This window comes from Hemitrygon akajei, chromosome 15 (genome assembly GCF_048418815.1).
Source record: "Hemitrygon akajei chromosome 15, sHemAka1.3, whole genome shotgun sequence".
Classification (NCBI taxonomy): Eukaryota; Metazoa; Chordata; class Chondrichthyes; order Myliobatiformes; family Dasyatidae; genus Hemitrygon; species Hemitrygon akajei.
The window spans coordinates 73,317,450-73,344,227 of record NC_133138.1 but is presented as its reverse complement, the minus strand read 5'-3'; the positions used below and the strand labels follow the sequence as shown (position 1 = coordinate 73,344,227).

Below are 26,778 nucleotides of genomic sequence, written 5' to 3'. Positions count from 1 at the left end.
CTCGAGGCAACCAGTTCAGTGAAACAGTAACCCGAATGCACACCTCCCCTTCTGGGAGGTACTGGAGAGCAGCCAGCAAAAGAACCAGCACCCACTGTAGCAGGAGGGAAATTTAGGAGAAAACTGAAAATAAAGATACAGATGACCAAATCAATATGTGTGATCATACTTCCAGATTATCAGGAAGAGGGAGCAGGTCTCTTCAGTCCAAAGATCTTCTGTTTCCAAATCAGTAAACTGACCTTTTTTGCACAGTGTGATTTTTCTGAGGTAAAATTGGCCTGAAGGTTTATGCACTTTGCAAGCATGAACCCCCCCCACCCCCCGCAACTCTCCTAGAGTACTAAAGATATGCAAAGAATTCTCTCTTTATCAGCCTCTCGGAGGGTCACTGTGTTTTATAAATGACTATGTACTGTAGCAGAAAGCAAGTTGTCATTGTTGCGGAGAGGAGCCTGTATTGAAAAGGGTTAATCCTATTCTCCATAGATAGGACAAACGCTACCTTTTCTCCTTCTGGTGTGTGAAAGGATTGTAGTGCGGAGCTGGGGGGTAAGAGGAGGTGCCAGGGGATTGGAGCCACCCCTCTCTTTCAGCTCCCTTTAAGGGCTATTGTTAACTCAGAGTGCGTGAGAGATAGAACCTTCCAGCAAACAGTGGGTGTAACGCGAGAGCTGCTAATTGAGATTTCTAATGCTGCTGACCCCTTAAGGGCACAAGATCTGGCGACTCTGACTCAGGCAGACAGCGTGGGGAGAGGGAGAGAGAGAGAGGAGGGAGCAGCCAGCCAGCCTGCGCGCCCTGCATTACCTCCTGTGTACAGTGCTGAACACTTTCCACCGGCAGATCAGTCCCATTGCCAACACCAGAACGGCTTTAGACTCAGAAAAAGCGTTTTCTTCTCTGTTACAATTGTGTAAACATCCCTCCTCTCCCGCCAAGATCTTTCTGTTGCTTACTTTGGATTTAACTGTATAGAACATTCGTGACGGCCAAGGTATGCAGTCTGAAGGCTTCAAGGAACTGTTATCAGGTACCGCCCGCTCCTGACTCTGCCAACGGTTTACAGATTCCATTTGCGGTAGTTGTATTTCTCCGGGATTGCTGGCACGGCCAAAGAGAGGGAACCTTTCTGGGAGCAAGCAGCCAGCACCAAGCAGATCGAACCTTTCCTGGAGAGTTAGAAAGAGGGGTTGGTAATTTCTTGGTCACTACTCGTGCTTTCTACACCCCACCCCGTGCAATGGTGGCATCAACGTCCCACTCACACAGGTGACTCCAGATGTGCTTGAGACTGTAACTCGTCCCGCCTGATGCAAGGACACCTGGAAGTTTCCTGGAAACCTTCATCTCGTCACGGCGTCCCGAGGGGGGAGCGATAGTTGGTGGTGGGGTTTGACTGAATCGTCACACAAGTACCTTGATGGAGTGAGACTGTGTGGGATCGACCAGCTATTCTAAGCAAGCCCAGAGGTACTGCTTCGACAGTTTGGAATTGTCCTGGGATTGCTCAGCAACTTCTCAGAGGTAGGCTTTTGACCGTGTTGAAGGTGCGTGTGTTTAAACGTCCGTGTGTGTATATTTGAGTGCCGTGTTTGTAAATGTACGTGATGGCAGCATTATAAACTACAGAAGACAGTGTTGTATAACAGATTAAGACTGGCGAATGTGCCGTGCTTACATAATTCTCAAGGGTGCATCGACCAGATGGAAAATCCAAAGTTTTTTTTAATTCAGAATGTTTCTGTTACTGATTACGTTCTGCCTTCCGCCAACACTGCCGCCGAAATGGTCAGGGGAGCCAGTCCAACTCCTGAAGATTTGAGTTTTAAGTGTATAAACAATTGGTGCTGTGTGGATGGGAATAGGCAAATTATATTGCCATAGTTACGTGGTTTTGGGGCTGATACAAGTTTGGTCTAAGAAAGAACAGATCACAAAGTCCGCATTTTAGGCGCTTGTAGGAGATGTGTCATACAGCACGGTAACGCAGCAGGGGTCATGGTTTAAAGATCTAGATCGCAACCTTTTGCGATATCCATATCCGAACAGTCAACTAAACTGGGCTTTAAGCAACAAGTGTTTTTTAAAAAATATATCTTAAAACTACACGACCCAGGCATGAAGTAATGAAAGCAGTATGACAGGCTGCTTTTCATCCTCCGGTTGGCTTGATGTACCTCAAACCGGGAAGTACAACAAGAAATCCAAATAGACCGGACTGCATTACATTGGAGCTGCTATGAGTGCGTATCAGAAGACAGGTTAGAATTTACTGTCCAAATAAAATGAATATTTATGCCTTGGAAAGAAATGTAATTACAGATAAATTCCTACGAAGTATAACAAAATAATCCCCCTTCTGTCACTAAAATTGGTCTTTCAGAAAGTACAGATTTAGTTTGAAAGCACCGGACTCTTTCGCTCAAGGGCAGTTTGAATGGATTGGCAGAGTAGAGTTAGTTCTAACCGATAATCACAAAGCTGTTTTAGTGATCATAGTCCATTCATTACAAGAGATCCTAACTTCATCCCGTAGTAATATCCTGTTATTTCCTGAATGATTCCAGTGTTTTTGCCTCCACAGTTTTACTTAGAAACTTACTTCACGAGTTAATTATTATTACAATTTCCTGCTATCAATCTTATGATTTTTGTTGCATCATGTGCAATTACTCTGATTACATCAAAATATAATTTCCTGGCTCTGCTTCCATCTCTATGACTAGTTTCTAGCTAGTAAACTGCCTGTTTACCCTGACTTCTCAGCAATAATACTTCCTCCCCGCGCTTTTATCCCAAAAGCTATTATCTAGTAATTTGAATACTACTCCATGAATAGGTCTCATTGCAACATTCGTTAAGTAATGCTGTTTCCATTCCGTGTGCTAATCTCCACTGAAATCTCAATAACTTGCTTGCATATATATTTCCCTTTCTAGCACGAGCTCATGAGGACTCAGATCCTGCTGCTTTCTAGTCTTGTTCTTGCACCAAACTATGAACCATCATGTTTCTGTTGGAGAGTTCCAAATCGGTTTTCAGAACTAGTACTATGAATAGGAATTGTCAGTGCAGTTTCAAAGAAGTCATTGCCTTGCCTGGAAAAACTAATTCCATATGATCAGAATAAACTCTGGGGTAGTTATCATTAAGATTTTAATGAGGAGGTGGATATAAATCAAAAGAGTCATATCCTTCAGACGACTAGCAGAAAATCAACTTCCTCAGAGGAAATGGATTGTCTCCATCAGAGGCCAGGCGGCTCCAGCTGGTGTTGAATGAAGCTTTTTCCAATGCATATTAATTGCTTTTTAAGCTACCTCCAGTGGAGAGGCAAATACAGCTCTTATCTATGCTCCTGAGCAGTGTAGTGGGAGAGGCTGTTCCTGCTGAGGTTAGCCTGTCCTTTTCCAAATGGACTTTTTAAATAACCAGATGGAAATAAAAGTCCACTCATGGTTTTAGATCAGTACCTAATGCGAGCACTGACTGCCCTAAGATATGAGAGAAATACTTTGCATGATCTGTTTACTGTGCAGTTTTCAATAAGAACACAAAATTAGCTAATAAGTTGGGTAAGCACTTGTCTTGGGTGAAAGGAGAGGAATCCTGCTGTCGATATTTGTGCATTGCTTTGCACCTTGAGGTTTATGTATTGTTTTTGTAGTTTACTCTCCCTTACACTGCCTGTTTTCCCCCGGACAACTCCCCCCACCATCCAAAGATTCTTCAAACTGTATATTTATGGGTTGCCAGATCAGAAGTATCTTGCTTTTCATTCCTGATTGTGGATGAGTAACTATTCAGTTCCAGTGGTCTAAGCTAGGGATAGGGCATTTGAAGGTTTCTTGTTGCCAACTTCAGTTCCCTCAAACTCAGCCAGGATCATTTGTGAATGATGGGGAAATGATAACATAGCAAGGTACTTTAAGACACCATTCATGTTGTGTTGAAGTTTAGGCTAATGTCTATTCATATTATACCGAATGTGGGGAATAGATGAACATCAGCCATATCACTTTACCATTTTTAAAAAAATCAGAATACATTGCAAGCATCTTGTTTAAGTTTGATTCCATGAACCAGAAGGCTCAAAAACTAACATCCAATGCTTTTCTTCAACTGTTCTGTTTGTAATCTGGTAACTGGGTAATGTTATTCACATTTAATCCAATTGCAATCCCTTTGGCTTGCTTTATTTAGCTTGTATGTTTCTTCAAAATTGGAGCAATGTGGTTGAGTGATGAGCAAGAGATCAAGATATAAGATCTGAGTGAGTAGTTTGTAACACCATGGCATGCGAATCTCTTCAGGCTGTTCCGCAAGACGGCTTGGCGGTTACTGATCTGCCAGGATGAATCAGCTAGTGATTAGTGATGTTGTAGTACCCAGTTGTTTCATGAATAATTCTAGGCTTGTTGCCACAACAGTTTTTATTAGGAAATTTACTTCAGTTGTTAATCAGTATTTGCATGAAGAAGATGTGCAAGTTAAATTGATGCCTTATGCTAGCTTCATTTTGAGTATAATAGAGGTAATATACATATCCCCGTTTTCCAAGTGAATATAGGGATTAGGTATTAATTCAAAAGTTTAACCATTATATGCTTTCCATTACTGGATAAATAATTCTGTTGCCTGCAAAGCTTGCCCTGACTGATTGTGGACAGGACAGGGAATTCAGACTGCTCTTTTTGTATGCTAATCTGAGGCCTATCCATGTTTTACACAGTGTATCAGCTTGGGTTCTGTTTATTTCACTGTTATCTGTATCACCCTGGAGCCTGGATATCCAGGCACTATGTTAATCTGAGTCTGCCTGTCCCATGTGTTCACTATACCCTCTCAGGGTCTCTCATGCTCACTCCTGTGTGTTAACATGCAGCTTATCTCACTTAATATCTTGGGATCTGATTATCTTGCTGTACATGCGCCAGTCAGCCTGCCTGTCTCCCATCCTTCGGTTAGACACCATTTTATCAGCGTGATATAACACATGAGTTAGCTTTCTGATGTGAAGCTCCAATTCTACATTCTTTTACATTTCCTATCAATTTTCTCCCATCTTACTTGAAGACATTATCCTGCACACTATCCATGACCTATGCAGCAATACTAGTAGGAGGCATTGCAAATGCAAAACTGTCTTCATCTGATATGGATTCTGGTTGATTGAAAATACCTATTATTCTTCCAAAACATGGAAACCAGGTGCTGTATCTTTGCCTGACTGGGAATCAGCGCTCGGTATGTTCTGATCTCCGACTGACTAAATACTGAACTGTTAAGTGCGGCACAAGTTGACTCCAGTGAAAGCTGGTGTCAATGCCCACTTCACTGTGATATATCTTTAGGCAGAATAAAGCAGTAGGACGTTGGTTGTGGCAAGGAACCAGATCAAAATGCCCAATTGGGTGGTTATTAATTATTCAGCAGACAAGCTGACAGGAAAGGCCTTGGTCTTATTCCACTTGACACTTGGCAAATGTTAGGCAACTGACAAACGTAAGAGATAAACAACGAGTGCTGAGATAGCGGAGCCGGAGGCTTTGGGATTTCAGAAGGGGTTTGAAGCAGTAAGTGGACGGCTGTGTTGGTTGAAGGGGTGAGGGGAAGCTGGGTGGAGGAATTGTGCTCTGAACCATGTTGGAAAGTAAGAGGATTCTTTGTCAACACTGATAGCAGCAGAATGAACAGATGGCCCTTGATAGCCCAGACAAGTGAGTGCGGCCAAAAGAAGAATCACTCTCCTGTCTTGAGCAAAGCCCTTTCAGATCCCGAGTTTAAAACAACAGGAAGAGAGAGCCAGAGAAAGATGGACACGCTTTTTTTTCAGTGAACAGAGGGCCCGCTGTTAGTCAAGATTGGCTGCTTTCACAACTGTTTGCTGTTGTGCTCCTAAGTTAAAGAAACTAATCAACCATACAGCATCTTTTCCTGTGATCTTAAGTTTGGAGGGGGGAGGGCAGTCAGGAGGTGAGGGGGTGGGGAAGGGGAGGCAGGCACGTTGTCCCTTTCAATACCAGAGCTGACTCCATGAAGCCATTACAATGTCCGAGTGAAATGTTCATTGTATATGATATTAGGGGCTTTTTAATAGGGGGAGGCGGCATCTATTTAACAAGCTGTAATGGACTGGCAGTCCCTTCTGCATTACTTTTGGGATGTGCCTGCTTTAACTAGTTTTTCTCCTCCACGTTTTGATGGGATCATGTGCACTTGTCACTTTATAATAAAAGTTGATTTCAACCACAACAGAACCAAAATCTTCCTTTCTTCACTGATAAGACCCTGAATGCAATCCCATGAGGAGTTGCATTGTGGGCAGATGCAGAAACTCAGGCTAATATTTCCTTACTGGATTCAAACATCTTTAATCATTCTTGAAGCCCAGATGGGATTTACTAATTTGGCACAGATCAGGTAAGTGAACTTGAGATCTTCCCAGTGTATGTAGCTGAGTACCACACAGAGCGACGTGTTTGCCTGTTAAGTAATAGTGCAATAAAGTAGCTTGTTAGTGATATCATACGCGTTTAAAAAAAGTTCCTTTATGGGCATTAGTGCACAGTATGGGGATTTATGCCATTTTGTGCCAGTTGCTTTATGAACTGAAGGTGTCAGTGCACATTGATCAGGAATTCTCTAAGACAATTAATTCTCTGTGCCATCTGACAAATGACAGTGGTAATGAGCAGTATACTGGTTAAACACAATGTGGGCACATCGTGGGGTTTAGGGGTTGTCTGGATGTTAGTTTAACATTTCGAGCTCTTATCAGTGCTCGGCTAAGTAGCTGAATTAGTAAATATAGATACATGGTATATAAATTTAATAGACGTTCAGCAGCATGCTCCAACCTTGTTGAACAACAAAGGATTAAACTTTATCATGATTCAGACTTATTTTGACTCATTTTGATCTTGTTTCTTTTTTTAAACAAGAGGAGTAATAGAGCAGGCAGCTCAGATGGTGATGCCATTAATGATAGTGGCACAGACCCAAAAGAATAAAGCACATAAAAATATTCCAGTTATTAAAGTTATGAAATGAACTTTGTACTAGGTTACTGAAGGTGAAGTGATTAGAATTACAAGAAATAATGGGGAGAAAATTCATACTTCCTGAATAGACGTGTTCATCTCTTGAATTATTCTGTCTGTAGTTTGTTTGTTACGTGCCATGTCGTATGACATGAGCGATCATGGTCTTTCTGTGACCATGATTGTTCTTGGCAAATTTTCCTTTGCCATTGCCTTCTTCTGGGCAGTGTTTTTACAAGACGGGTAACCCTAGCCATTATCAAAACTCTTCAGAGATTGTCTGCTTGGCATCAGTGGTTGATAATCAGGACTTGTGATATCGCACCAGCTGCTCATATGACCATCCACCATCTGCTTCCATGGCTCATGTGACCCTGATCGGGGGGCTAAGCAGGTGCTACACCTTGACCAGAGGTGACCTGCAGCCTAAAGGAGGGAAGGAGCACCATACTTTGGTAGAGACGTATCTCCACCCCACCTCCCACCTGCTGCAGTGTGTAGGTCATAATAATAGCAGGTGTCTAGACTCTCGAATTATACATTGAACGAAGTTTGTCAGATGAATACACCAGAGCCGAGGGAAACTGAAAAGTAGATTCTCAAATTTACTACCCTTCTTGACCTTTATCCAGACCTTTTTCTCCTCTGCTAGCCCTAAAGCCTCCAACTGTCATCCTATTGATTTCAGAAGAAAGAGTTAATGTGAGTTTTGTAGAAGATGGAGGATCTGTCAGCTACTTATTCAGCCAGGACAGTGAGGTTGGAAAACTGTCCCTGAGCATCAGTTGCGCGGGTTTTGTTTGGTTCAGTATGTCTTGCGGTTAAGATAAATGGAGCGATCACTGATGCTCCTAGGATAAGCAATAGTTGGTGACAAATATCTCTGTAGAACTAGGCAGACTTTCTGATAATTTCCACTATCCATGCTCATACTTGGCATCCTCACAAAGCAACCAGCATCAAGAGGATTGGCTTTGGGGTAGAATACTCTGATGCCTTCTGATATTAACCAGTTAAAGTCTAATGCCAGAAAGATGAGCATGGATGTGAAATACCATAAACTCTTTAATGCTTTTCCTCTCTATCTGTCTATATGGCTATAAACTACAGGAACTGTTGGACAGAATTATCACTCATACCCAATTGACAAGAGAAGCCATTACTTAAATTGGGTAAAGCACAATAAAGCTACTAGTTGGCAGACTCCTAAATCTGGGGAGCTGTTATTTTGATCTGATTATTTTGTGTTTTTTTCCAGCCAACGTCCAGCAGTTCAAGAGCTTGTATGCAGATCTTTGCCAGCGACTGCACAGAACTGCTGAGGTACAAAAAGAAAACTGCGGTGCCTTCACCATTCCGTTCCACCAATGAATGCCCGGAGCAGCTGAGCTATCAAGATTTGGAAAGTTTGCAACTTCTTTGAATTTCTACTAAAGGAAGAGGAATGAGCTACGTGCTGTGCAAACTGTGTCTCTGTGTGTTCACTCTCATTACACTCACCGTGTCGAGACCCACTGTATCACAATTTGAAGAAAAGAATTCACAGCTAGGTAAGGTCAATAGAATGGGATGAATTTGATATTGTAATGGAATGTAGATAGAGTTGTTCTTCAGAGCTCTCCCAATGGATCAATGGTTAGACTGTGGTATTATGCTAAACCTTAGATTAAGAAGGATCAATACAGCATTAAGTCTGAATGAATTGGTTCTGAATCAAGTAATGCTCCTCTGCAGGCCAGTGAGCTGGATGTCACACTTCCTCTGGCTCCACAACACTTGTTTGCCCTCCACTGCTTCTTGCTGAATCTTTGCTGATTCTTGAAACTGGTGTTTTTTTGCTCTCTACCAGCCCTCTGCTTGGCACCTTTTATTGAAGTGAATTGACTTTATTACTTACATCCTTTATATATATATATATATATATATATATATATATATATATATGAAGAGTAAAAATCTTTACTTTACATCTACATCTAAATGTGCAATTTATAGTAATTTGTAATAAATATTATGTACAACAGGATAGTCGAGATAACATAGAAATACAGTTGTGTCAGCATGAATTAAGCAGTCTGATGGCCTGGTGGAAGAAGCCATCCCAAAGACTGTTGGTCCTGGCTTTTATACTATGGTACCATTTCCCAGGTGGTAGCAGCTGGAACAGTTTGTGGTTGGGGTGACTCGGGTCCTCAATCCTCCTTCGGGCCCTTTTTACACACCTGTCTTTGCAAATATCCTGAGTAGTGGGAAGTTCACATCTACAGATGCGCTGGGCAGTCCGCACCACTCTGTGCAGAGTCCTGCGATTGAGGGAAGTGCAGTTCCCGTATCAGGCAGTGATGCAGCCAGTCAGGATGCTCTCAATTGTGCCTCTGTAGAAAGTTCTTGGGACTTGGGGGCCATACCAAACTTTGTCAACCATTTGAGGTGAAAGAGGTACTGTTGTGCCTTTTTCACCACACAACCAGTATATACAGACCACATTAAATCCTCAGTGATTTTTAGGCCAAGGAACTTAAAGCTGTATACCCTCTCAACCCCAGGTCCACTGATGTCAATAGGGGCTAGTCTGTCTCCACTCCTCTTGTAGTCCACAATCAGCTCCTTTGTTTTTGTGACATTGAGGGATAGGTTGTTTAGTTTTGAAAGTTTAGCTGTATTAACCTTTTTGAGGATCTCACGTGGGGAGGGAACTGTATTTAACTCTGGGAGTTTGTCAGAGCTGAGAGTCAGGCCGGTTTAGCTCACTGCTTCGCGGAGTTTGCTCGACTCTGTGCTGGGGACTGAGGTCGTCTGAATCAGCTGCAGTGATGCTTGGCATTGTGAACTTCAGTTCCGAATGATGCTTGCTTGCTTTATTGTTTGCACGATTTGTTTTTTCTCTCTCTGCTCACTGGGTGTTCAACAGTCTTTTGTCTTTAATGGTTCTATTGGGGTTCTTTGTTTCATGGCTATATGTAAGGTGACAAATCTCAAGGTTGTATAAAGTATGCATACTTTGATAATAAATGTACTTTCAACTTTGACTTGGGTAGTTGTAAGGAGCTTTAGAACTCAGGGTAGGGAGGGCAAATCATTCTGTCTGCACCAGAACTTGTAAGTCCATTCTTGTGAACTTTCTGTGCTTTGCTTTTCCGATGTCTCTGTTCATTAGCCCCAAACATCTTTGGAATGGTCACTTGGCTGAGGCGTTTGGAGCCATTGTGGTCTGTGTAGTTAACCCAGGATGGGAGTTTATTCTTTAGGGCAGAGGGACTGCTAAAGAAAATTTAGCTGTGTTCAGGGCTCGCTGTAAAATGCAACATAGAAACAGATCCTTCAGCCATCCATCCACACCATCTGTTGACCACCCAATTACACAAAATCAACATTTTACTCTCCCCACATTTTCTACAATTTCCAACAAATTCTAACTTTCGTATCTTCACTTGTACACCAGAAACAATTTATACGGGCCAATTAACCTACAGACTGAGACCCTCAGTTCTTCAGATGGGAGGAATCGGAGAAGCTCGTGTGATTACAAGGAGAATGTCCTCCCCCCCCCCCACCTCTCCACTGGCCCCCTCTCTCCAACTCCCTCCCCCACCCCCTCTACATCCCCCACTCTCCCCCCTTCGCCCCACTCCCCCACCTCCCCCTCTACCTCCCACACCCCTCTATCCCTCTGTTATTTTTCTATCCTGAAATCCTGTTCTGCAGTCGTCTGACAACTACACATTCATTTCCACCTGTAATCAATAGATTGCAATCAGGAAATTGAACTCCCCTCTATGACCAATGAGCCGATCTTAGCAATACCACCTCCAGTCTGACTTAAAATTAACCAGCATGCACGCCATGATTGAAAATTTTAGGAGTGAAGATACTGTTGCTATTTTGGGTCTGCTGGTCAAGATTTCTACCTTTAACTTGCTGTTCTACACCTAGCCACCAAAAGCTCTAACAATGCACTTTCAGAGGTTCTTGAATTATTTAAAATTATGGCTAAACACGTAAAAAGTCAATGGGTATATTCTTAAAAAGTTACTGTAAAAGTGTGCTGTTTCTAAAAACAGAATCTCATAAATGAAATGGATTCGTTAGAAAAGAGCCTTGTCGTTTCTAAGGTATGTGAATAGTAATATTCAAATATTTTCTGTGTGTCGAAGGTTAAAGGAGGTATCTGGGATGTGGTGCGGTTACAGAGGGATTTTTCTGCGTGAGATCTCATTAGACTGGCTCACACACTGCCCCCAAAGTCTCATCCCGGAGAGAGGCTTTTGTCCAGATAAATGTGCACTGTAATCTAGCCTGCCTTTGAGTGGTGGCCCATTTATTGTCCCTGGGAACTGTGTACATTTGTGTATAAAGGGCACCCGCTCAGGCTCAATTCTGTGTGTCACTCTATCCTTCAATATTCTGGGCTCTAATGTGAGGATGGTGGCCCCAGGCCAAATCCTATGAAGGAAAGGGGTGGCAGTGGGGAGGGGGAGGGAAAAGAAGCAAGCCTGCCACTCTGGAAAGGACAATCCAACTCCCCTCCCCACTGCTGTCCGTGGCACCAGAAACAGAAGCTGTCAGTTTATTATGAATGGAGTGAACGTCTCACACATAGCAGCCTAGACGAGGCGTGGAGTTCACACGGCCTGCAAGCAACTCTGCTCTGCTCCTCTTGAATGGAGGGCCAAGGAGCTTGGCTAATTTTCAGGAATATTTAATTGTTGCAGACATAGAGGCAATTAAGGAATGCCTGTTTAATGAATAGCTAGCTTTTTTTGTGGTCACAGAAGAACTATCTCTCTCTGTCTCTCCATCCTTCCTCACCTTGAGGTGTACTGCATGACTTGCTTTTGGAATCGCGTAAAACTCAGTTCAATTACTTTATTAGTGAAAACTTTCACTGTACACTTCCTAGCTACTCTTTTTAAAAAAAAATTTAATCTGTTTGATGTGAAGGATATCAGTAGGGTGTCAAACTTTTGTTATGCAGATTTCATTGGATTAAGCTAATTTGTATTGCTTGCTTCAATTGCACTTCGTGCTCTAATTGGTAAAAGGACTACCAAGCTATCTCTAATGATCAAATGTGCATGAAAACATTTATGTCCTTTATAGTCCATACAGAATTTGCCTATAACATGTGCAATTTTACATTCTTGTGTACATACAGCTCATATGACTTCAGTGTTCTATGTTCTGCGTCTCTGTGATAACATTGCTGTTTACAAGTTCAATAGTCCCCTTGCCTATGGAATGTGTTTGAGACTGACCACCTGAGCATTTGGGCATTCAGTTATTAATAACAATGCATAGTTTGTTCTCCCACTGAAAAGCAAAGTTCAGTTATAGATCCAGTCACTCTAGACTCGGAGTAACAAATCTGCAGCAGCAAGACAAGAAGTGAACTCATGCGAAATGAGACTTGTATCCTGTTATATAGGAAAGGTTTAAATTTGGAGTTGTCGGGGGTTACTGGGTGCTGCAGCTTCAAAGGGTCAGGAGGTGACTGTTAAGAAAGTATTATCAGGCAAAGTCAGATTTGAGAAGGTTGTTATCATTTGAGCCTTGTAATGGGTCGCAGAAGTACACCCTGATTATGTACTTTCGTGCTCTGTTGAGGTCGCAGGGTCTGGATTTGTTTTATCAGTTCTTATGGGTCCCTGCACACATTGGGGTCGCAGGAAATGAGGTAGCAGACACTCTAACCAAGCAGTCACTTAAAATTAAGGATATAAATGTAGTGGTGCCTTTGCGTAAGGGGGAGGTGAAAGCCATAATTAGAAAGTCTGTTCTGTCACTGTGGCCACAAAGTTGGGATAAGGGAAAGAAAGAACATCGTTTATATAAAATTCAGAGGACGGTGAAAACTCAACTGGAAAATGGGTTTAAAATGACAGAAGTTGTAATTACATGTTTACGTATTGAACATACAAAGTTGAATAATTCCTTGTACAGATTTAATGTGATATGGACATTTGTAAGGAGTGCATTTGTCAAGAAACACTGCAGCATATTTTGTTTGAAAGCAGTTCCTACGAGGTGCAAAGAAAACGTCTCTTAATTAAATTGAGATCTGTGGGACAGACACCATTTAACATGGAAAGTTTGTTAGGATATCACTGCCATTGTAATGTATATAAGTGTGTATTTGACTTTCTGAAGATATTGATATTATCTGAGTTTTTTTTGAGGGGGGAGTTTAGTCGGTAATACTTTCCTGGTCTCTTTGCTCCACACATCAACTCAGTAGGTGGCAGTACTGCACCTTATGTTGACCTGCCAGCCGCCATCAAGATTTACAAGAAGTGGACGGTGGTGGCAGGGGCCAAGGAGGGACCTCCAGAGACTGGCACCCAGGCAGCTGAAGGTATAGTTAGCAGGAGTGGGGCAATTAGCCCAAATGATGCTAGAAAGGTGGGCAGCTGAGAGATTGATGTGGGGTGAAGATCAGGTTTGAGGTGAGGTGGGGCAGGAGTGGCCAAGGGGCAATATTGACGGTGGAGCTTTGTTCTTGCAAGTACTTGCAACAATGAAGTACTTCTGAAGAAATGGGGCAACATTGTTTTTGGCTGTGGGAAAACACCACACACACACTGAGAATAGCAAGGAACCTTAAATAGCAATATGACAAAAATTATATGTTTCACCTCAAAATAGTGCTAGGAATCCATCCATGACTTTACAGCATAACATTTGACCCTGAGACATGAATCATGGCTAACACTTGTCCCATAAATGGACTACAAAACTGGAACTAACCAGAACTCTACTTACGGTATTAGTGGAGACAGCTCAAACACAAAGTTAATTGTTTCAACTGGCTCTTTGAAAGGATGATAGTTAAAGTTATAATTTTATAGTCTGCAAAAAGCAGTGACTAAACCAGGATCAACACAAAGTGTGAGTGGGCTAAGGAGGTCAGTGGAAGGCCTTGTCTACACAGGTGGTAAGTGAAGATTAAAAGTTGTTTACAGAGTGCGGTAGGAGGTAATGAGAGAATGGGCTAATTAATAATGCAACATCATTCAAGAGCAACATAGAGTAAGATTCCTGGGGGAGAAAAGCAGCCCAAATTCCTCCTTTAGCAAATGAAAGATTATTGTGGAATTAGCACCATTTTAACTCGTCATTCTGTTCCCTCGGAAAAGAGCCCATCTGGTGAATCAGGATAAACACTTCTTTGCACTGCCAGATGTCCAAGAAAATATTAAAGTAATTGTGTTTTCAGATGTTGAGGTTTTCTTGTGTTGTTTATTCAGCACTTATTTAATGCCAGTCTGCTTCCATTGTAAAGATGAACTCTTCCTAGATTGTGGCATTTGGTGATTCCAGACCTCAGATATGACTCGGAGCTATAAGAAACCAATTTATTCCACTGCTCAATCAAAATACCACTTGCTTGTTTTCAAATGCTCTGGACAGTTAAAGTTAATTGGAAAACTGCAAAAACTTCCTTGAATTAATGTTCTGAGGTCAAACCTGGGAATCATCTGGTCTGCATTCCTTTAGTGCTGTCAGCAGGTTGTTCTGTTGACCCAGCTGATCTTTAATTAAAATATCCTCATGCTCCAGGATGTTCAATCAAGGCATGGGAACATTAAATAAATGCAAGAAATTGGAAGTAGGCAGACAGAAACACAAGCTGCCCTCTCATTGTAATAAACGGATTATCACCGCGACAGAGTAGATACAGTTTACCAAGTGTACAAGGGAGAAACCACTTTGTAAGATAAATTCCTCTCCCAGCAATCCTTTTGCTTGTGGGAACTCGGGCCTTAAAGTCACAGATCATTTGACCAAAAATCTGTACTTCAGCCACGAAGGCAAGCCCACAAGTCTGTTTTTTGTTGCATTAGAGCCAGTGTAGAACATGAAGGCTGGTGGTTCAGCAAGGTAGTGGACATTTGAGATAATGAATAGAGGAATGTTATATTCTGCCTGATGTCCTGATGAAGGGTCTCGGCCCGAAACGTTCACTGTTTATTCTTTTCCATAGATCCTCCCTGACCTGCTGAATTCCTCCAGCAGTTTGTATGTATTGCTTGGATTTCCCGCAACTGCAGATTTTCTTGTCTTTGTTATATTCCTGGTGTTTACTGCCAGGAAAATAATTCTGAAATGAGTAACAATAACTACTACAAGAAGTCAATTACAGCATCACTGCATTGGATGCCTCATTGCAGATGTTAAATTTAACGGAGTAGACAACACCATTTCGATTTGTATTCTTGTATATAAACTTGAATAAACTATCATAAAGAAACCTCGTGATAGTGGGGGCAACAAGGGACCACAAAGTTGGAGATTAACCAATTTTACGATGACCCCAATGTATGGTAGTGTTCTGAGCAAATACTTTTGCCCAGCAAGGGTCCACATTGAATACTATTCTGCTTTACACATTTGGTTTATTTCTAATATTTGCTAACTTATTTAACTCTCTTCAACTCCAAGTTCTTCCTTGTAGTAAGGATTAGAGGTGTTTCAATTATCAATCTGAAATAGAGTGCTCTGTCTGTCTCTCACTCTCTGTCCAGCAAACCCAGCATTTCAGACCAAGATCTATCTCTGATTGGCAAGTTAAAACGCATAAAGGGCAGGTTGCATTTTATTCATTATTTTAAATAGCAGGCTGCATCTCTTTAACACAGCTGGAGATAAATAACATCTTAATAAGTTTCTTCATCTATCATGGTTGGAAGATGAAATAGCTTTGTCTGCTTCCCAGTGTGGGACTCAGTCTCTGTGAAGGAATAAGGGAATTCCAGGCCAGTGCCTGTGGAGAAAGGCAGTCTGGCTTCTAGCCTTGTGTTTGTTGTTGCCATGCTCCCAGAGGGCAAGGATTAACACTTTGTGACCCAGGATTGTCTTGTGTTTGTGGCCAGCTGGGACAGTAGGCATGGTAAAGACAGCGGTGCCTGATAGAGAAACTGAAGCCAGTAGTAGCCTTTAATTTAGGTGAAGTAAATGCAGTAGGCAAGGGTAATGCAGCAGCTACCAAAAGGAAATTGGAAAAGCAATTTATTGAATATTTCAGGAAGGAAGCAGCATTTGAATCTATATAGCAAAAGGCAGTATTGTTGCAGGAAAAAGATGGACAATTGTGAAGATCAAGAATGTTTCTAAATTACAAGACAGCGTATACAGTATATACATGAAGGCTTTTCTTGCAATGAATTAATTACTTCTAGAATTCTCTACTCCACAAAGCATTGACATCATGGTTAGAGCTGCTTTTCCTACTTTGTCCATTTGAAGTCCCTGGCAGAGTGGCAGCAAATAGTATGACTGAAGGATATTCCAGCATATTCTACCATTGACGATGGGGGCATTGTGAGGATCTCCGATTCATCAGTTGTTACTTTGATCGTTTTCTTCCAGTAAGATGGTGGTGTGCTTGGATGTAGCAGCCACTTCGGGTCCAGTCAAAGGTGTATTTGTTTGTCTTGTATGTCTTTTTTATGATTGTAAGTTACTGCTGGATACTAAAAACATCATGTTCTGCAGGACCATCCAATCAGCGAATTGCTCTATAGCGATAATGCTAGACTTGCTGCGTACCGCTGTTGTGTTGTCACCTGAACTTGGCGCGTACCTTTGGGTAGTGCGCGGTGTAGTGGTTGTCTTGGACATTTTTATTCTGATCGCAAGACCCTGTTGAACACTGGTGAGATTGACAGCGGGAAACTGCATTGCTTGGTTGTGCCAAGGGCTAAGTCGAGGTCATGGGAGTCACCTGTTGCAGGCGAGGAGATACCAAGGTAGTGTGGGAGAGCCCCTGTAGGATGGGCTGCAATGAACTTGAGTTGGTGGGGGGTGGGGGGGGGGTCTGGCCCCTCCTGTCAGTGCTGCCCTCCAGTGTTCGCTCAGTGGAAGAACAAGCTGGATCAGGGCAATTTACAGTCATCCCACTCAGGGACTTGGCTATATTATTTTTTGTTCTTTGTGACTATATTTTTCTGAATCATAACCATATGTGCTGTTTGTGCTATGTGTTGTGTGCTGCTGGTAATGTATTTTACACCTTGGCCCTGGAAGAACACTGTTTCATTTAGCTGTATTCATGTATGGTTGAATAATAATTAAACTTTATCTGTTAAACCATTTAGTCTACGTATACTGTACAATTAACTTCATACTGAGATCCATCAACATTGTTCAATGTGTAGTTCATTGAGAACTGTGACTCAGGTAGACAGCATGGTGGAAAAAGGTGTTTAGCTTGCTGGCCAATCAGGGCATTGAGCACAGGAGTTAAGGACACTATGTTGCAGTTGTATCACCTGCAGGGGAGGCCACAAAGAACTGACCATCCTGTTATAGGAAAGCTGTGGTAAACTGGAAAAAATGCAGAAAGGATGTACAAGGATTTTGCCCAGACTGGAGGGCCTGAGTTATAGGCAGAGTTTGAGGAGGCTAGATCTGTATTGCTTGGAGCATAGGGAAATGAGGATCAGCTTATGGAAATGTGGTGGTAACAGTCTTTTCCCCAGGGTTGGGGAGTATAGAACTAGGCGGCAAAGATTTAGGGTGAGGAGGAAAGATTTAAAGGGACCTAAGGGGCAGCTTTTTAATGCAGAGGGTGGTGAATATGTGGAAAAAGGTGCAAGGTGCCACAAATAATGGTTGAAACAGATATAACAGTATAATTTAAGAAGCACTTGGATAGGTACACGGAGGGCTACATTAAGGGTACATGAAAGGGTGAGACTTAGAGGGATATGGGCCAAGTGCAGGAAATTGGGACTATGGTCAACTTGGGCTGAATGGTCTGTATCTGTGCTCAGTTGCTCTGGGGCCCTGAACTCTAATGATAAGATTGATTGTTTAGTTTAATCCTGTTGCTTTCTTCAGTATTGAGAGAGTGCTGACTTGTATCTTTCACATGTAACGTTAAACCAAGGAAAGTACGCTCTCAGCTATATCATAAAGGTTCCATTGTGCTCCATAAATAGGGCGCCATGGTGGTGTGGCGGTTAGTGTGACACTATAACAGCTTGGGGCATCGGATTTCAGAGTTCAATCCCGACGCCCTCTCTAAGGGGTCAATGTCCGTATTTTCTGTGGAATGTGTGGGCTTTCTCCAGGTCCACCGGTTTTCTCCCTCACTCCAAAGACATACCTGATGGGTTAATTGGTTCGTAAGTTGTCCCATGATTAAGTTGGGGTTTAATTGGGGCTATCAGGGAGGCCAGGCGATGAGGCTTGGAGACTGCAACAGCATATTCCGTGCTGTGTCTGTAAATGATATCAAATAAAAAATATTTGTATCTCTTTCACGGTGAAATATTGCATTGGAATAAATTGATTGTAAGTAGAGGGAACTGTTAACTCTTCGATCATTGTCCTTTACTAGCAAACACAAAGCGTGGACATTTCCGGGGGAAAATTGTAAAAATAATTAGATGTTAAATTTTTAAATATGTCAACAGTTTTCAACATGGCAGAGTGAAACTGGGCATTTTCAATTAACAATTCAAGGCCTGGCTTTCCCCTAGATAGCTCAATGGCTAGTTAATGTTTAAAGCCATGTTGCTAATAGCTATGATAAAGGTACTGTGCCATTTACAGAAAACATAATGCAGAGCGACATAAATTGACCAGCACCTTCTAAAGGGCTGCAAATTCTTAATCCCTGCATTTACTGGTTGATTTGCTCGATGATAATGGTGAGCTTTACTATGGTTATTTTCCAACAATTTATCAGTGGGCAGAGGAAGCACTCAATACCAAGATTAAAGGCCTTTTTCAAGGTTAACACCTTTTTAAACATATCATATGGTAAAAGCCTCACCAAAAATGTAATTTACTAAACATCAGATTAAATGTGTAAAAAAAATACTTCTAGTGCCTAAGCTCCCTATTGTACTTTGAAACGGTCTACTGTGGTTGCTTGATATAAACCATATCAATAAAATGACAGAAAGATTACACTCAACAGTCAGTTTCCATTAAATAAGTCTTTAACTCTGAGAGAAGGGGCTGTTGTTTTTTGTTTGTTGTCAGGTTTTAGCTTTGAGTCCAGTTTGTTACGTCTCTTTTCCTATTGTGTATTCTCAATGGTTGATCTTTTCCTGCAGTTTGAGCTATCTGCTGATTTGCACAGAATGTAACCAAGATGTGACTTCTGGTCACTTTAAAGCCACACCCTCGAGTATTCCAGCCAAAGGCATTGACTTTAAGCTCTGTCAGAGGTTGACATGTTTGTCAATGGAGTTGTCAGGTTTCCCGGTGAGTGACCTCCTCTCCCCTCGCCCCCGAGCTCCTCTAAGACACCTGCAGAGCCTCAGCCTCTTACTGCACCCCATCCTATGGAGTATTGTACTTTTGTCCTGGTCACTGTTGGGTTGTTGGCTAAGGTTGAAAGGTCATGCCTCAGCAAGCAGCAAATCATTCCTTGTTGTCTTCCCATGTCAGGTATTGGGTCATGACCCTGGTGGAAGTTGATGGGGGGGGGGGGGGAGAATGCCTGATGATGAGAAAGACATTGATTTTCGACAAAAAAGACACTGCTCTATCAAACACAGTTGAAGGGATTTCTCTTTCTTTGACCACAGCTGTGTATAAAATGTTAGTGTATAGGATTGCTTCAGAATGAGTATCATAAACCTTTTATTTTTGGAAAGGCATTAAATACTAGAGTATAATTATTGCAGGGTAAGACTACCCTACATGTTTAACATCTCACTCACTGTGGAATATGCATTGAAGTGTGCTGGTATGGGCATTGATACCTTTGTGTTATTAAATCACTGTTTGGAGAAGTCAATTGGAAACTTGTTTCATTTAAATGAATGTCTGTGCTGACACAATTGAAGGAAGACGCTTGCTTTGTAGCCATTTTCCCCCCAAGAGAAATGAGGTTATTAATACTATTAAAAATGCCTCAGAATGTTCACACAAATAGGCTATTGAAACCGATATATTTGTGAAATCACTGTTTAATATGGGATTCGACATCCAGGGCTGCTTGGGGTCATTTGCTGAGTATACTTGAGACAGAAACCAATAGCTTTTTGCATACGAAGGGATTATTGCGTGTAATTTGGACTTTTGAGACATGAGGTCTATGCTTGCTTCTATATCTTATTTTCTGAAACCTTTATCTTGCTAGGTCATAATTTTCATCAGTGAACAACTATCTGATGCTCTTTGAAAGAGAACATTGGCCCACATTTTAACTTGTGTCAACAAAATTACTGATATATTTTGTACCAATTATTTTAAATTTGTCTTGTGTTGCCATCTCATTCATATTTATTTGAAATGACTGATGCTAGTTTTATAGGGTGAATGTATTGATCAATGTCTGTATGTTGTCCCTTCTCCATTTGGTAATAGAGGACTTAATTTTTCAAGTATTTTTTGGTATGCAGGTAGTTTATTCCTATATAACATGGGGACAGAATTGAAAAGTGATGAATGCTGATCTGAACGTGTTATATTTGAATGCATGGTATACAGAAAAGAGATAATAGAGTGATGGAAGTAGAATGAGGCCATTCTGCCCATCGAGTCTACAAGGTAGATGATCTTGCAGCGTAATTAGAGATTGGCAGTTATGCCATTGTGGGGATACTGAAAGAAGATCATAGTTGGGGGCATAACATCCAAGAATTACCTTGTATTGAAAGGACAGGCAGGTAGGCAGAGGGAATGGCATGGCTTTGTAGGTAAAAAATGAAATCAAATCCTTCGAAAGACGTGACATAGGATCGGTAGATGTAGAATCCTTGTGGGTAGAGTTAAGAGACTGTAAGGACTAAAAGACCCTGATGGGAGTTACAATACTGTGCAACAGTCTTAGTCAGATATATAGGTAGGGTGTCTAAAACGTTTGCTCAGTACTGTAGTAACTTTATGTATTGCACTGTACAAAAAACCAACAAATTTCATGACATGTGAATGATCATAAACTTGATTCTGATATGGGTCTCTATTGTGGACTGAGTGGGAAGGAGGCAGGGAGAGGATTGGGAAAAGGTGAAGGAGGGGGAAGCACCAGTGAGACATTCTGTAACCAATTGTATGGAATCAAATAACCTTTCCCTGAGTCTCAGGATTGGGTGTGTCTGCACCCTCATTACCTCCGACCCCTGTCACTCCTTCTCTGCCACCTGTCCCACACCCCTCCCACAGCAGTGCACCCTTGCTATTTCCAACATCCTTTGCTCCCGCCAGATTTACAAGCTCACTCTCCACTCCTCGATGACAAATACCATATTGTGCAAAAGTCTTGGACACCCTAACTATATCAATATCTATCTATTATATGTAATAAGGACAATGTAAGAGTTGTCATGGGGGATTTCAATATGCAGGTAGATTACGGAAATTCAGGTTGGTGCTAGATCTCAAGGGGTGGTATTTGTAGAATGCCTATAAGATATTTGTTTAGAGCAGGGGAAAGGCAATTCTGAATTGGATGATGGGTAATGAACAAGATTTGATTTGGGAGCTTAAGGTAAAGGAACCCTTAGGAGACAGGGATCATAATATGACAGGATTTGCCCTGCAGTTTGAGAAGCAGAAGATAAAGTCAATGTATCAGTAGTACAGTGGAGTAAAGGGGTATGAAAGAGGAGCTGGTCAAAGTTGATTGGAAAGGGACACTAGCAGGGATGATGGATGGCTGGAGTTTTTAGGGGCAATTTGGAAGACAGGATAGATACATCCCAAAGATGAAGTATTTAAAGGGAGGATGAGGAGAATGTGGGTGACAATGTGCGTCAAAGACAGCATAAAATCAAAAGAGGGCACATAATTTAGCAAAAAATAGTGAGAGGGTAGAGATTGGGAAGCTTTTAAAAACCCAACAGAAAGTAACTAAAAAAACAAATGGAGAGAAAAAAATGCAATATGGAGGCAAACCAGTCACTTATATCAACAAGGACACCAAAAGATTTTTCAGGTATATAAAGGATAAAAGAGAGACAAAGTGTATCTTGGATTTCCGGAAAATGATGCTGGACAGGTAGTAATGGGAGACAAAGAATGATGAAGGAACTTAAGTATTTTTAACATCAGTCTTTACTGAGGAAGACACTAGCAATATGCTAGAAATTTGAGGGTGTCAGGAGAAGGTGAGGGTAGTTACTATTACTAAGGAGAAGGTGGTTGGGAAGCTGAAAGGTGGGGAAGTCACCTGGACCAGATGGGCTATATCCCAGTGTTCTGAAAGAGTAGCTGAAAAGATTGTGGAGGCATTAGTAATGATCTTTCAAGAATTACTAGATTCTGGAATGGTTTCAGAGGGCTGGAAATTTGCAAATGTCACTCCACTCTTTAAAAAGGGAGGGTGGTAGATTAAAGGAAATTATAAGCCAGTTAGCCTGACCAGTGGTTGGGAAGATGTTAGAGTTCATTTTTTATAAGGATAAGGTTTCGGGGTACTAGGAGGCGCATGATAAAGCAGGCCAAAGCATGGCTTCCTTAACAGGAAATCTTACCGAACAAATCTGTTGAAATTCTTTGAGGAAATAACAGGCAGGATAGACAAAGGACAACCAGTGGATATTGTTCACTTGGATTTTCAGAAGACCTTTTGACAAGGTACTGCGCGTGAGTCTGCTTAACAAGAGCTCACGGTATTACAGGAAAGATTCACGCATGGACAGAAGATTGGCGGACTGGCAGGAGAGAAAGAGTCAAATTAAGGTGGGCCTATTCTGGTCGGCTGCCGGTGACTAGTGGTGTTCCACAGGGGTTAGTATTGAGACCACTTCTTTTTATGTTCTATGTCAGTGATTTGGATGACAGAGTTGATAGCTTTGTGGCCAGGTTTGCAGACAATATAAAGATAGACGGAGGGGGGCAGGTAGTGTTGAGGAAGCAGGAAGTCTGCAGAAAGACTTGGACAGATTGGGAGAATGGGCAAGAAAGAGGCAGATGCAGTATAGTGCAGGGAAGTGTGTGGCCATGCACTTTGGTAGAAGGAATAGAGGTGTAGACTATTTTCTAACTGGGGAAAAAATCCAAATACCCGAGGTGCAAAGGGACTCGGGAGTCCTTGTGAAGGATTCCTTAAGGTTAACTTACAGGTTGAGTCAGTGGTAAGGAAGGCAAATGCAATGTCAGTGTTCATTTCAAAACGACTAGAGCATGAGAGAAGGATGTGATGCTGAGGCTTTGGTTACACTGCAGCACACGGAATATCGAGAGCAAGTTTAGGTCCATTCTCTAAGAAAAGAGGTGTTGATATTGGAGAGGGTCACGAAAATAATTCTACGAATGAAAGGTTAATGTATGAGGAGCATTTGATAGCTCTGAGCCTGTGCTTGTTGGAATTTAGAAGAATGAGAGGGGATCTCATTGAACCCATCAAATATTGATAGTATGGATTTGGAGAGGATGTTTCCAATAGTGGGACATAACTGCACTATGTTTTCTCTTTTACTGTAATGGTTAGTACCTTTCTTGGCTAATACAACTGCAAAATATTCTATTATGTCCACATGTAAAATGTATTAAGTTCATAATCAGTCCCACCACTCCTTGTACCACCCATTTCATAACTTCATGTCCATTTCTACTGTCATAATCTTATTTAAAATGTTACTTCTCACTTTTATGTCTGGTCTGGTTCACCTTTACACAATGGACCTGATTTCTGCCCTGGTCACTTTCCTCACTTTCTTTTCCAACTTTGTTTTGTTATTCATGGATCTTCAGCTGTTGTTGCCTGTCATTTCCTCTCAGGAAATTAAGAAACAATATTTAAAAGATTATGAAAATTAAAATATCTTTAACATATTAAGCAACTGCACAACAATGAAGCTAATACATGATTCTGTGTAGCTTTGTTAAACTTGTATTCTTATTTACAAATGCAGATAATTAATTAGGGGTTGCCTTTTTGTGTAATTTGTAAACCCATTTGTTGCTGACAGTGTCCCGGGTCTGTTGTATTCACATTTAAATGACTCTTGTGGTTTACTGAATTTTAATTTTTTGGTTGCAGCAAAGAAATTTAAATCTATCTGTCTAAGCTGGTATTAATGCCTCTTGTGAATTTTTTCCCAAAACCTCCCAATTTAACACAAATGGAATAATTCTTTGCTTCTTTATTGTACTTAATTTCCTTCTCACTTTTAAGTATATTTATATTATTGACACAAATACATCCTCCAATACCGAGTCCCATTCTGTTCATTCTTCGGACTAAAGACATTTCCTCTGAATATTCTAATTTATTGGTTGCTCTCCTGATTTGATGGACTCCAGGTTTGTTCTGCACTTTTGTAAATACTCTTTAGGGGAAATTTATGTTTAGTTTTATAGTAACTCCATGCCATACACCACTTCTGAACTTTCATTGCAATGAATTCAACTGAACTAGTTTTCACATGCAGAATATTGCTGATGACTGAGGATAAAATTTTCACTTTCTCCTTGAGCATAGCCTTTCATAATATTATCTTGGCATTTTTAAGTGAAAAAAGGTGCATCCTAATCGTCATTTTGCAATCAACACAATCTTGCATTTCATTGCCAATCTTCTAAAAATGGTTTTGTGCTCTTTCTGGTAACCCTACAATCAATCAAGCCATTACTTTGGTATTGCATGCATTATTCCTGATGAAGGGTCTTGGCCCAAAATGTTGATGATATAGTGTTTCTGCAAAATCTCTAGGTTACAAACAATATGTGAATATAGATATATTGCAAGGGTTTGTTAACTTGGAGTTGGTTGACTTAGATCTGGTCATTTTATTTTCAATGTGGTTATATAATTTCTAAATCCAAGTTAGTTGCTTTATCTGTACGTTAACTATCTATAAGTTGGGTATAGTTGAACCAATTTTCACAAACAGAATATTGGGTCCATCAGAAAACCAGCACCATTCAAAACAAATCACCCTTTCTGTCTTAACTAAATGAACGGTCTCACATTTCCTATGATGTATTCCGTGTTCACACCTTCTCACTTTAGCTCTCCAGTGGAGCGGCACAATGCTTCACAGTACCAATGACCCAGGTTCAAATTCCGTCACTGTCTGTAAGGAGTTGCTACATTCTCCCCGTTACCATGTGGGTTTCCTCCAGGTGCTCCAGTTTCCTCCCACAGTCCGAAGACGTTACCGGTTGTTGGGTTAACTGGGTACGGTAAATTAGGTGGTTAGGCTAGGGTAGCTGGGCAATGCAGCTCAAAGGGCTGTGATGCATCTCAATAAATAAATAAATCCTTCACTATCCTCTTCACAGCCTATGCTTCCACTTAGTATTGTATATCCAGCAAAGTTGTACAGTATATATTACATTTAATCTTCTTATCCAAATCATTGACGTAAAATGTGAGAAGTTGGGATCCCTGTATAAATGCCCGAGGCATACTGTTAATTGTAACCCAAAATTACCTGTTTATACCTACACTCTTTTCAGTCCATTAGCTAAACTTCAGTCCAGGACACCTAGTTCCTTGTGTTCTTACTTAGACCTTGAAATCGAAATCCAGCATGACCTTCTCTTTCAATCTCAAAAAATATTTAAGTTAATTCATTAAACATTATTTTCTTCTTGGAAATTCAGGATGAGCTGCTTAATCCTATTTTTTTTCTCTAAGTGCTATGTAACGACTTCCTTAACAATCATTTCCCCAAACTGCGGTTGTCCGCAGCCAGAAACAAACTAAGATTAATTCATGTTCTCTTTCACGTCCTACCAGCTTTTTACAGTATCCTTGTACTGTCTCTTTCAGTATTGTTGGGCAGTGAAGCAGCAGAAACCCAGAACCACATTCTCCTGGACCTTCATGATGGGCTCAAGTTGATATGTGGCACCAATCGAACCGAGAACATCAACTGGTACAAAGAAGATAAGCAGATCTTGCCCAGTGACAGAGTGCACATAGTGCGGAAGGTTCTAGAAATTGTAGAAACTACTTACAATGACTCTGGTCTATACCTATGTGTGGTGCATGGGACAGGCGAGATTCTAAAAAACTTCACAGTGACTGTAGCAGGTATGAATGAGTCTATTAATTCTTTTAATCTCTGGGCCCAAATACTAATATTTTTAATGGGACAGATGTGTTTCTGCTGTGCAGAATTAACACCATATTCTGAGCACTACACTCTAACACTTTAGTTTTTGCCCACTTTTATTTCCAAGCAAAATGAGAAAGCTTTATGTTTGCATTTTCTTCAGTGCAAGGGGAAATTATTCATCTGGTGGTGAGTAAAAAGTGAGATTCCAGTTTTTTCTTTGATTGTTTCAGACTCTTTGTCTTCTGGAGATGATGATGAAGATGGTGGATCTGAAGATTCAGCTTCAGAAACCAGTGACAGTCGCTTGTTTCCTCAGAAAGGTCAGTGCTTTTGGCCAGCATTTTCTCTTTTTTTTCCTCACACATCCCAACTAAACGTGTGTCCAGCAAAGTTGTTATATTTTCATTTACAATGCACATAGGTACATACCATGCAATGCGCCTGTTTCCCCCCTCTCATCTTATCTGCTTACCAGGAATTCCCTCTGGTCTCCTCCCCTTTCCCTTTATTCCATGGTCTTCTGTCCTCTCCTATCAATCTCCAGCTCTTTATCACTTCCACCAGTCAATTTCCCTGCTCTTTATTTCACCCCTCCCCCATCACCTACCATCTTGTACTTCTTCCTCCGCTCCTCCCCTCACCTTCTTACTCTGACTTCCCACCCCACCTCCCTTTCCAGTCCTGATGAAGGGTCTCAGCCCAGAATGTCAATTGTTTACTCATTTCCATAGATGCTGTCTGGCTTGCTGAGTTCCTCCAGC

At 41.3% G+C, this 26,778-nt stretch overlaps 1 protein-coding gene across 1 annotated transcript in view; it reads left to right on the top strand.

Annotated features, from left to right (window-relative positions):
* Positions 1 to 568: 568 nt before the first annotated feature.
* The window catches only part of LOC140739450 (fibroblast growth factor receptor 4-like), a 53,168-nt gene continuing 26,958 nt past the window's right edge, over positions 569 to 26,778 (top strand). Inside the window, exons 1-4 of the mRNA XM_073067757.1 lie at positions 569 to 1,527; positions 8,305 to 8,596; positions 25,729 to 25,992; positions 26,248 to 26,337. Of these exons, the coding sequence (XP_072923858.1) occupies positions 8,491 to 8,596; positions 25,729 to 25,992; positions 26,248 to 26,337 (460 nt within the window). The 5' untranslated portion in view covers positions 569 to 1,527; positions 8,305 to 8,490. The remainder of the gene's footprint in view (positions 1,528 to 8,304; positions 8,597 to 25,728; positions 25,993 to 26,247; positions 26,338 to 26,778) is intronic.